Raw genomic sequence first — 12,884 nt, 5'->3', positions numbered from 1 at the left:
CCATTGTGTTCAGATCTCGTTGAACTCTGTCTCTATTTTCCGGAGTATTTGCCAGTCCTCCCAATTTGGTGTCATCTGCAAACTTGATGAGTAGTCCCTCCACCCCTTCATCTAGATCATTAATAAATATGTTAAAAAGTACCAGACTGAGCACCGAGCCCTGAGGTACCCCGCTACTCACCTCTCTCCAGTCTGACGAAACACCATTGACAACAACTCTTTGAGTGCGGTTCTCTAACCAATTCCCTATCCACCTAACTATCTGAAAATCCAGATTGCAGTCCTTTAATTTATCCATCAGAACATCATGGGGAACCTTGTCAAAAGCTTTACTAAAATATAAGTAAATGACATCAACCGAATTTCCACATTCCAGCAAATCTGTCACTTGGTCAAAAAAGGAAACCATGTTGGTCTGACAGGACCTGTTGGAGACAAATCCATGCTGACTTCCTTGGATCACCAAGTTGTCCTCCAGATGTTTGCAGATTGCTCCCTTTAATATCTGCGCCATTATCTTACCCACAACAGAGGTCAGACTCACTGGTCTGTAGTTTCCCGGGTCATCCCTCCCTTTTTTGAAGATTGGAATAACGTTTGTTCTCTTCCAGTTTATTTTACTTTACACATATTGTCTTATTTGTTGCACAGCTCCATATCTGGCAATCAAATTGTATTACTGTCCAACTAATGCCTGCTACAGCTGGATGGTCAAAGATGTTATCAATTACATGATGACCTGCAATGGGGAAAAATGGTTGCTACAAGTAACAAGCAGAGTCTATTAAAGCCATTAGAGGCCCACTTGCATCTCTGTGACTCAAAGCACCTGCACTAACCCTTTGGTAAAGTATAGCTTATTGTTGTGAAAACGAACACAGCCAAATGAGAATTCTGATCTCTCCTCTCAAGACTGATAATTGCAAAGTTCTCATAATCAGAGGCAGCTGCATCATCATTCTTGTAACTGCACATGTTAAATTGTAGTTGTTGCTAAGCGATGGATAAACCAGGAAAAGTAGCATATTCTGAGAATGCTCACATGATGTTACACTGTTCTTTATATACAAACAGATTTAACATATAGTTGTTGGCAAACAGTCTGACTTCTGAATCTGAACCAAGTTTGTAGTGAACTTGGTATCACTAACCAAGAAATATACCTGCTACCACCACTACTAACACCACCAAGAGTCCTGTGATATCTTATAAATGGATAAGTTATGACCTTCGTTTTTGAGATAGCTTGCATTTGCACTTATATTTATAAAGGTTATGCCCCGCCTTTCTGCCATCATCAAGCTACCATGGCAGCTAACATATTAAGGCTGTTCATAATAAAAAGTACATCTTTAAAAACCATTAAAATATACAAAACAATTAAGGACAATGACAATGACCCTAAAGGTCTGAGGAGGTGTGCATACACATGAAAACTCACACCTTGAATAAATCTTTGTTGGTCTTAGAAGTGCCTTTGGACTCAATTTTTGTTGTCCTAAAGGGAAGAATATGAATGTCCTTAAATGGCCCAATGAAAGCCCAGACAATCCAATGGAGAATCTGTGGTTTGACTTGAAGATTGCTGTATACCAATGCTACCCATCTAACTTGAAGGAGTTGGAACAGTTTTGCCTTAAGGAATGGGCGAAAATCCCCGTGGCTAGATGTGCTAAGCTGTGACATACCCAAAGAGATTTAATTGCCATAATTAAAGGTGCCTCTACAAATCAAAAGGTGGCTCTACAAAGTATTGACTTTGGGGGATGAATACTGATGCCCAATCATGATTTCTGTTTTTCTAGGAATACTTTTGTAAGCCACTGGGGAGGCGCTCATGTGCTCTTTGCAGGAAGGGTAAGCCTTCCATAGACTGGTAACTTTGAAAAAGAGAAAGCAGAATAAAGGAATAAATGGACAAATTGTGCTATACTGCAGGAAGGTGGACAGTGTAATTCCCCAGCGATCTGTGCTGTGACTGGTGCTATTTATTCATAGACCTGCAAAAGGGGGGTGGGGGTGGTAATCGGGGAGATAATGGAATTCACAGATGACATTAAATTGTTAGGAAGATGAATATGAAAGGGTATTGCAAGGAGCTTCAAAATTTTTCTCTCCTGTCCATAATACCAGAATTCAGTCACCCTATAAACTTATTGGAGATAGATTTAAAACAGAAAAAATAAAGTACTACTTCATACCACATATAACTAATTTATAGAACTCTATGACATAAGAATATACTCATGGACAGTAGTTTAAACAGACTGTATATTTATGGCTGAAAGATCTATTGTTGACTTTTAACCATGATAGGTGAATGGCATGTCTGGCTTCAGAAGCAGAATATTTTTGCCACATGCTGGGAAGCAGTCACTCAGTTAGGTCTGTCTTCTGTGAACTCTGCTTGCTGTGGGTGATGGCAGAAAAAGAATATTGAATTAGACTGGTATGATCCAAAATGGCTGCTCTCATGTTCTACTAAGTTCTTATTCCTGAGTGGATAGGCATTATAATTGCCACCATTAAGTTGTTGACAGTTATAATTTTGGATTGTATATGTTTTATTAGATTTTGGATACATCGAGGGGGTTTAAAATGTTTTACATTTTATTGTCAATTGCAATGAGCCAGCCAGGCCGAGAGTAGCAGTATGTAAATCAAATAACAAATGAATGAAGGAATGAATGATTTGCCTTGGAATTTAAGAAAAAGGCAAGAAATGTCATAATTGCAAACAGAAGCAAGATTTAAATGTGTTGTTGTTGTTATGTGCGAAGTCATGTCCGACCCATCGCGACCCCATGGACAATGATCCTCCAGGCCTTCCTGTCCTCTACCATTCCCCGGAGTCCATTAAATGTGTACTAAACCACATATATGGTATATGTGTTAGCCAATATCTTAAACTGAGCCTGGTGGCAAATGAGCAATCAGCAGAGAGTCTGCATAGTGGGAATTATATACATGCTACATCTAGATCCTGCTAGTACAGTGGTTCTCAACCTTCCTAATGCCCCAACCCTTTAATACAGTTCCTCATGTTGTGGTGACCCCCAACCATAAGATTATGCAAGTGTTCTTTCACAGAAATTAAACCAAAACTGACCAATGGCATGAAGATCCATTGTTCATGATTGTATATAAATTGGATTTTTTCCCCAGGGTTTCTCAGTTCAGTTCTGCCTCTTGTCCCACCATGCCCATCTTGCTGTTTTCTGCTGCTCCAGATGAACGCTCTATCTACCCTGCAAGGCTGTTGTGTGCATGGCTCCCCCCACCAAGCTGCTTGCCCTGCCGCGACCCCTGTGAAAGGATCGTTTGACCCCCAAAGGAATCCTGACCCCCTGGATGAGAACCACTGTAATAGTAGCAAAGCCATGGCATTCTGGACCACTTGGAGTTTCCAAGATGATTTGACAGAAGTCCAATGTACAGTGCATTACAATAGTCTAATCTTGATTACTGTGGCATGGGTCTAGGTGGCCATATCAGCCATATTACGGCAAAAAAAATCTTTCAGGCTAGGCTGAGCTGAAAGACCTTTGTCTTTTTAGGGCTTAGTTTCAGTTTGTTAGTCTTAGCCAATTAACCACAGCATCAAGGAAGATAGCTATTCAGGACTTCTATGGAATCACCAGAAAATTTGATAAGAGCTGGGTATTGTCAGCATATTGATGACAACCAGTCCTCAAAGTACAAAAGATTTGTCCTAAGGGATCTGCACAGAGAATGAAAAGCATGGGGGATAACACTGTACTCTGTGGAACCTCTCAAAATAGGCCCTGCAGTCATGACAACTGGTTTCCAATAGCACCCTTTGTTGTTTGATCTGTGAGAAATTATTTGAACCAGTTCAATGCACATCCCCAGATACCTACTTCTGCCTCAACAAGATGGGATGATCTATTCTATCAAAAGCCACAAATAAATCCAGTAAAAGCAACAGAGAGGCATGGCTTTTTCCACATTTATAACAATAGAAATAGATTAACATCCATTACCATGTTTTTCAAATGGGGGGAGGCATCCTTTTAGTACTTTGATAGATCATGGGGAAATATTACTCCAGTGCTGGTTGGTTGATATCCAAGCATTTGCATCCTTTTAGTCAAGCTTTGCAGAAAGGTATGGTGAACAGAAGATGTAGCTAACTGCAGTTTATTGTGCTCTGCCTTCCCTGCACACCTAGTGGCTGCAGTGCAGAACTGCAGGAGAAATAAAATAAACTGAGATGCACTGGATGAATGGACCATGAAGCTGGCTTTTGGAGGCCCTCCAGCTGAGTTGGGCCCTGAGGAATTCTGGTTCTCAATCTCCCCTTTCCGGAAGCAAGCAAGCAAGCAAGCAAGCTGGATGTAAAGTTAGACTGATTGCTAGGTGAACAGGTGAGAACATACCAGGAATAGGATTAAGGCTATATGGGCTTTCAGGGAAAGGAAGGAAGAAACAGTGAGAGAGTGGGAAATCAAGCACCCTCCAGAAGCCTTTGCAGGTCCCCTGCTTGTGGAATTCTATTAGAGATTTCCACTATTGGTCAGAATTCGGACAAGAAAAAAATCACAGTACAAGTAAAATAAGCTATTCTCTATTCCCTTGGAAATGAGGATACTAGCACTCAAATTTCCAGTTGCTTTTAAAGTTGGAGGGATTTTATAAATTAATTGCATAGAAGTACAAGCAGCTGCTATGTAAAACTAAGGAAATACTTTCACTGCCATGCACTGAATATTTGCAAGTATATAATGACCTGTCTGGAAAACGGTATGAGGTCATTATTTTCTGATGTTAGGATCCCCTAAAGGCAGTTTTATCTGTACCAAGTTGTACATTCATAAAAGGAAAGTAATTCTTCCACCTTAATGGTGTCATAAGATACCATTATGCAAAACCCTAACCCTAACATAGTATATAATCTCACAAATTAAGATTATTTTACATTTCAGGTGCATTTCCACAGATTCCATTCCAGAAGCCAACTCACATGAAACAAGGCAAAATATCTGACAGCGATAGCAGCCAACTGAGCCATTTTGCATACCTTTTGGTATCAATCTATCCCACTCAAGCTCTCACAATCACATCATGTTGCTACTTAGTGGTCACGGTGACACAACGGAACCGGGGCAAAGCAGCATAAATGTTTTTATAGAAACAGATTTACTCATGCCAATTATTCCTCTTTTCCAAGATGTAAGAAAAAATGCCACAAGCAAGATGCGCCCTCCAGTCTCCTGCAGAGCATGGCTGCTATGTCGCCACGCCAGCTTAATGTTCAAAATGTTAAACATCTGTAGCTGGAATTCAGTACAGTACCAAAAATTCCACTGTACCACACTGAGCAGTAAAGACTCTGAATTCTGCAAATTTTAAAAGCCATTTAAAACATTTGGCTATAATAAGATGCAACCCCTATCCCTGTGTGATTTGCTGATTCATGTTGGCTCAGAACCACCAGTATGTACCTCAAGTGTCATGATTAATAACCTCAGCTCCATGCCAGGGTCAATATGTTTTGGTCTCTAGAGCATCCTTCAACAATCTTTTCACAGGGGTTGTAGGGAAGAGATTTGGCTGTGCAATGATTGTTGTTGACTAGGCAAAATCCATGAGCAGTCTGAGCAATTGCCCCAAAGAAAACATTTGCAAGACCTGGTTGTTAAAATAGAAACAATTTGGTTGCAGCTGCCGAGAAGACAGATTTAATCAACATGAAAACATATCCCATTCAGCTGTGCATGAAGAAATGTCCCAGAGCTGCAAGTGAACTTATGAACACATTTATTCTGCCTCTCTAGGCAATGTCTCTTCCTCTGAGAGCATGCTAGCTAGCTATGCCAGCGAGCAAAAAGACAGAACATAAGAACTGAGGCTGGAAATGATGACTAAGAAATGAGCTACAAGTAGACAAGACCCTGGTTTCAACGCTAGCTCAGCCGTCCAAGCCACTAAAAGGCCTTAGGCAAACCACCATCTCTGTTAAATTAAGCCAACAACTAAAATCTGCTGAAAGGCAACAGCATATAATACTATGCAATACGCAGACAAAGGAGTTCTTGATAATATATTCCAGAAGGGTCGCTGTATTAGTCTGTGGCAATAAAAATAAACGGGAGGCTAATAGTAACAATCACCATTAAATTGCACCTTGAAAACAACATTTTATTCTTGCATAATATTTTGTAGAGAAGACATCATTTTGTCAAATGCACCAAGCAGCTCCACATGGCTAAGGCAGCACTAGTGTTTGCACTCTGACCCAGGAGTTTTCATCCGTTGATATTCATCGGTAAGTAGCTGTAATTTCTTCAGTGGAGTGTTAGCAAGAGCACATTTTCCTTGCTCATGCTCTGCACAGCCAAGCCTCAGGCAACAGATTAGAGTATGCTGCCACCAGCAATGGGTACACCAAAGTCTCAAACAGACTCTGCAGAGATCACTTCTAAGTAAGGAACAATGGAACAATATATAGCATCTGGGTCTACCCATCTCAAAAAAAAAATCCAGAAAAGAACCAGGCAGCCCTGCCTATGTCTAAAACTAAAATTGTATGTTATAGGAGAGACACATGTTCATGCCCTGGTATTTATAAGAGAAACATTACACCATTTTCAACATTGCCTTGAAAGCCTAGGTCTGATAACACTGAAAACACCACACAACACTGAAAACACCACTTTCTCCAATCTTTACTTAGCAAGAACAAGATGATGGTGGGGAATGATCCATGAATGTATGAGAATAAACCTAGGGAAAAACATTTATTTGTGGTATAATTTCCATTCATAATAGGAAAACCTGGTGTAGCAGGTGAGGGGATAAGCTTTTAGGGACTCTGAAGTGGAGAATTACAAATCTAAGTGAAAATCAGAGCAATGTCTTTTACAAGATCATCAGACCATGACAAAATGCTGCTAGGGGAAATGCTTAATAAGAAGGCCTGTAGCTCATTTTGAAGAGATCTGTGGTACAGAAATGATGCACTTGATATGATATGTTCTACTGACAATGTGTTCTACAGGCCAGCAGATTTTATTAATACTTTTTGAGCACAGATACATCATCTTTTCAGTTGATTTTGGACAGATGTGCTTATACTGAATTGACAGCACCATGCATTCCTAAACATGGAATAAATGGAGGAACCAATGGTGTATGATTGATTGCAGCTGAAGTTAATCTCAGAGCGACAGTTATTATATCATGCACAGTCCTTAAGACTTGCTGCTGTCTGAAGCCAGTCTGAAAGATAATCAGATGACAGAGAAAAGGTAATAAGAGATGTAGCTAAAGAATAAAAGTGTAGGGAAAAAACAGTATCCGCTGTATTTACAGCAGACAAGAGAATGCATGCTGCTACAGAACAAGGCTGTATCCATCTATCAGTTCCAGTGCAGGATCTCTGTTGCTGTTGCAACAAGCAGAGGAAAGTTAAACATTTCTTTTCTCCTTTCTGAAAAGGTGCCAAAAAGGCAACTTGATTTACCGTGTAGAGCTCATTCAGGACCTTCATCAAGTCTTCCTGGAGCTGCTGCCCAACTTCTTTGCTCTACAATACAAAAGGGAAAAAAAAAAGGTTAATGAGAAGAAAAGGCAGGAAAACAGTGGGTAGTAGATGCAGGCTTGCTGCAAGGCTCACAAGTGATTTAAACACAATTGGCCACCATTATTCATACTGGCAAATCCAATAAACACTCAGCTTAGCTCCAATTACACTCAAATTAAACAAACAGATTTAATAAAATGAAATGGGTGCTGCAGAAAGCCAGCCAAATGTCAGTACTGTCTGGTCAGAGTCAGCATTCCTTTCAGGAAGAAGAAGAAGAAGAAACTTTAATTTCTGTCATAGGCAGTTCATGGCTCTACTTGCTTCCACTGGTGCTTTTCATTAGCTGAGTCAAGGTGAGAGAACAAACTCAAACTCATGGGAATTGAGGGAATACTGCAGGTAATAGCAGACAGCGATGCCATCAATTAACAGATTTCAGATCTGTATCTCAAAAGCGTTTCATATCTCAAGTATCCCGGGAGACCTATCACTTTCGTCTCTGTGTGTAATACTAATTTGATTTCTTAGCAGATGGCCACTTCCTGTGCTCGGAGGTGAATGCTGCAGTGCTCAACAAGAAACCGGTCCGGCAGCTCATGCTGATCCCACATTAATCCAGGTCAACCCCACAGACAAACAGAAGCAGATAATACTTTTTAAATCCAGCAGATTTAAAGCATAAAAGGAGCAGGTGCACAGACTCGTCTTCAAAGAGAAGTAATGCTTTGATTCTAACACAGTTTGTTCCTGAAAACATTACTCACCTCAGGTTACCTCAGTCAAGACTACAGTCTGGCTGCTTGCACTGTAGGAAGCTGAGCCAAGAAGAGCTCTAGAACACCTGACACAACTTTACTAAGCATGCTTTTTGAGCAGCAAGGAAAAAGTGTTATGTACTTGTACTTCGCCTACATCTTCATCACTTTGTGACTGCAGCACTCAAGTGAAGACCCATATGAAGGCTCCAATGTGATCCCACACTGTGGGCAGCATTTTCACATCAGCTCACATCCCCCCAAAAGCACCACCTTTCAATGCAGTTTACACATGCAGCCCCACCCCCCACCCCCGGTCTGGTGTATACAGGAATCAAGTGATATTTACATACATGTGAAACAGCCTTTCTGCTTCTTTGTCCTCTTCCCTCCACCCCAGTCCTGCACACATATTATGACAGAGAAACGTGACCCACAAAATACCAAGCATCTGTGAACTGATGTCCACCCAGAGATGACTGGCATTATTTTTTCCTCTGCTTCTTGGGTACAAATTGCCACTTTAAAGAAACTCTATATGGTAGCAATTTTCCTACAGACCGCAAAGTATTCATGAAGAAGTGCTTCTATCTAAGTACTTCATCAAATGCCAGGAAGGAAGCTTTGTTCTCTCGCAACATATGCAGAGATTGTGTTTTGAGCCATTATAAGTTTGGCTGCTTGCTCTTATTTTAGAATCCGATCTTGGTGCCAAGACAGAACACAAAAGAAACCCCACCCAATGAACTTTATATCCATATACAGTCAAGTCTTGAGTTTTCCCTCAATTTCCCTCAATATTGTCTTCTATTTTTAAAAGCCACAATGCAGGCTGACGCTGTACTGATTCCAAGGTAAGAGACAAATGAAGATACTGAACTGCCTGGTTAAATCTTAGGTGTCACGATTCATGAACTTGCTTGCTTTAGGATGAGGTATGAGTGGGAGAAACAACAACAAAAAAGCAGGCTGCACACTAATATGAAGAACTCCTAGTAACTGGGCTGCAGCTGGAGCTGCCAGCAGTCAAGGGTCTATTTTATTTTAACTTCCTGGCAGATGGTAACAAGCTGTGTTTTTGGCTTAAGAAATAAGGCACCCACATTAAAAGAAGTACGCCACCCTGGCAAATGGCTTATATTAGCTAATCAAAGCAAAGACTGCTTCCATGAATGGTGCCAATAAGCATTTCAGTGAAAGCAGAAACAGGAGAGTGAGACTTATTCTTCATTCCTGTATTTTTGTAGAGACCATGACCTCCAGCCTCTTGATAAATTCTTTTCCAGCACTTTCCACTCTAGGGGGTAGCTGCAAGAACCAATTCAAAAAGGCTAGTAATCTCCGGCTCTAGAGACATACACTTGGCCTCAACCACGGCCATAAGGTCTTGCCTGCTAGTCAGGGGATCCCCAACCCCTTTGGTTGTTGATTCCTGTGAGACTGGGAAAGTTGTTTATTCATGTTTCTAAATTGCCTCCTATCCTGGAACACATGGGAATATGAAAGTCTAAAGGATTCTTGAGAAGACAGAGGGGTTTGGAACCTATACCCAGAGAACCAAAATGACATTGTGTAGTGAAACCTTTGAGAGTTTCTGGGCTAATGCCTCTGCTTAGATTGTTGGTTAGCACTGGGGGTGACACCCAGTGACTTCACTGTAATTTTCTACCTTTTTGATTCAGTACTTCATCTGTCTGATCACTGAAGAATTCCTTGCCCTCCAAGAGGAGGTCTTTGATTTTGGTGAAAGTAAAGTTCGACAGGGTGGCTTTTTGTGTTGATGGGGCAATGAATGGTGCAACAATGTGTATGTTTCACCTTTTTCTTCAATTTTTTTTTGCTGGTGACTCTGAGGCCAATTGAGTAACAGGTGATTTTTCAGGCAGCTGTCGAATCAAGCAGGTCACTACTGAGCTTACCACTGGGTCACTTGATCTTTTTTCTATGCTTGGGTGTTTATTCAGTTTCAGCCCTGGGGCTCCCAAAGCTTTCCCCCACCAATCCGCTTTAAGTCTAGCTGTCCTCCTTCTCTAGCCTTCAGCATGAGGTGGCAAGTCAGGCATGAACTAGTATTGCAACCTTCACCAAAACATAGACACAATTTGTGTTTGTAGTTTTTGCAGTTTTGGTTCCACATTCCTTGCTCTTCTTTAAAAGTACTATCCTACACCCCTTTTATGAAGAAATCAAGTCGGAAGCACGGAGGGACATCGTTGCTCTGGTCTGTCCTCTCCTTATGGCAGCAAGAAGAGAATTGAAGGAAGAGTGCTCATCCCTCTTCCATCACATGACCCTTTGGCTGGGAAAGGCTATGCTGAAGATAGAGGTGAAGGGGAGCCCTCATGGGCTGTAGAGACTTGTGAAGCTTGCTAGCCCCTTTCTGTGGCCGCCTATAAAAGTATAGTCCCATGTGACACTGCACAGAAGCCAGGAAGATGCTGGGGTTTATTCCCTGGTCCTCCACATGAAGCCTGTCTGAGCATGTCAGTTATTTCAAAATTCTCTTAGAACCACCTACATCACAAAATTACTGTTGTAGGGTAAGCTGCTTACGGTAGAGACTCCTTAGGATAGAGAAAAGTGGGATATAAAACCAACTCTTCTTCTGGTCTTCTTCCTTCTTGGCTTTCTAGGCAAACCCTATAAAGGAAAACATGGGGCAGGACTTCCCTGGCCTCCTACCAATACATTCCAAGCATAGCTGGCTTCCTGGCCAAGAGGCTCTCATCACTCCACTCTCCAAATTCTTAAAGCCTTTCCTTGTCTCTACTCCTCAGGGCTAGGGCCCTTCCCATATTTCCCACCCCCATCTGTGTCTAGCCTGCTGTGCCTTCCTTCTGCCCCTCCAAGTCCCCCAAGGTTGCCCTTCCCCCAATTTCCCATCATTACCCAACTGTCCTCTGCTAGCATCGCTTAGCCTTCCTTTCCCCTGCTCATTCTCTGGTGATTAAGAACAGTTGCCCGAGGTTCCTGCTTCCTGGGCAGGGCCAGCCAGCAGTGGATGTGCAGGAGGCTAGCAGACTCTGAAAGAGTCAAGTATTGGGGCTGCATGAGGGACTCCATTTCTGGACAGAAAGATAGGATAAAGAAGTACTGGATAAATAAATATTGTTATACATGCTCAATAATTCTATTGCTGGGCAACACATTGGCCTTTTTAATGTTTTTACACAGCTGTTTGCTGTTCTGAAACACTGTTTTCCTTGTCTATGGGCAGAAATTATGTCAGGAACCAAAAGGAATCTACATTCATTGCACAATTGCCTGTAATATTGCACAATTATGCAACTTAGCACAGCTCAATGCATGACACTTGGAAGAGAATGAAACCGATAAACGACAATTAAGTCCAGGCAGATGTTTCCTTTCCTGCCAGTGACAATCCTGAGAAGGGATATATCAAATAGTATCACTGTTTATTTAAACAGGCTGCTGAAATTATTGTGACTTACTGCTTTAGCCCTGGCTCCCTATGGAGACTGGTATTGTGCTTTATAAGCAGCGTGAAACCCTATGCTGTTTAAAATAAAAGGGTCCTTTGGAAACACAAGCACTGCTGACACAGAGGCTCGGTTAACAATCGTAGTCTTGTAACAGCCATCCAAGATTACTATACTGCATAAAAGGAAACAGAACAGGGGTTCTCTGATCCAGAGAGTCCACTACATTACACCCTTAAAAATGTAATTAGCCACCTTAAAGCATGACAGAGAAGGAAACTGGGCACTTCAGAGGAAATTCTTCAACTGAAAAACCTGAATGGAATACAAAGGAACAATTATTTACCATATGAAACCTGGTCTGGCTTTCACCCTTGTCCCCATTTCCTTGGTACACAGACCTAGTTTTTCCCTATTATACTATTAAGCAAAAGAACTTTGGTCCCGGGGAAAGGAAAATAAGAAAAAGATTTTTGTTAAAATCTGTGCTACTTACCAACATTTTTCTGATTACAAAATTAGTTTTCTCTACAATTTGATCCTCTGAAAAGAAATGCTTTATTATATTTATATAATATTACAATTTGCTTTTTAATTTAGGAGAGGCCGGGTTTCAGAGCGGAGTTCAAGGATGCAATCAAGATACCAGGATAAATCACAGCTTAAAAAGTGGTTTGTGGAATGAGCAGTGATTAGTTTACCAGATTTTCACAACAAATCCTGGGTGTGGTGATTTTTTTTTTGTAAACTACAGTTTTTTCCTGTGGTTTGTCATCTGTGGTTTATTATCTCACCAGCTAGAGACCCTTGTCTGAAGTGGGATCACTTTAGGGCTAAATAAAAATGTTTTAAGGTAAAGCTATCCCCTGTGCAAGCACTGGGTCATGTCTAGCGTTTTCTTGGCAGATTCAATACGGGGTGGTTTGTCACTGCCTTTCCCAGTCATTACCATTTACTCCCCAGCAAGCTGGGTACTCATTTTACTGACCTCGGAAGGATGGAAGGCTGAGTCAACCTTGAGCTGGCTGCTGGGATTGAACTTCCAAGCCTCATGGGCGGAGCTTCAGACTGCATGTCTGCTGCCTTACCACTCTGCACCACAAGAGGCTCTAAAATGTTTTAGGGGAGCACTAATACACA

At 41.4% G+C, this 12,884-nt stretch overlaps 1 protein-coding gene across 5 annotated transcripts in view; it reads right to left on the bottom strand.

Moving 5' to 3' along the window:
• The window catches only part of SRGAP2 (SLIT-ROBO Rho GTPase activating protein 2), a 217,083-nt gene that overhangs the window by 78,274 nt on the left and 125,925 nt on the right, over nucleotides 1–12,884 (bottom strand). For all 5 annotated transcript variants that reach the window (XM_077334775.1, XM_077334777.1, XM_077334778.1 and 2 more), the window contains one exon: nucleotides 7,487–7,549. In XM_077334775.1, the coding sequence (XP_077190890.1) occupies nucleotides 7,487–7,549 (63 nt within the window). The remainder of the gene's footprint in view (nucleotides 1–7,486; nucleotides 7,550–12,884) is intronic.

The sequence above is a fragment of the Paroedura picta genome, chromosome 4, assembly GCF_049243985.1.
Source record: "Paroedura picta isolate Pp20150507F chromosome 4, Ppicta_v3.0, whole genome shotgun sequence".
NCBI lineage: Eukaryota > Metazoa > Chordata > Lepidosauria > Squamata > Gekkonidae > Paroedura > Paroedura picta.
The sequence above is the reverse complement of the archived record's forward strand: the minus strand, read 5'-3'. Positions and strand labels throughout refer to the sequence as shown.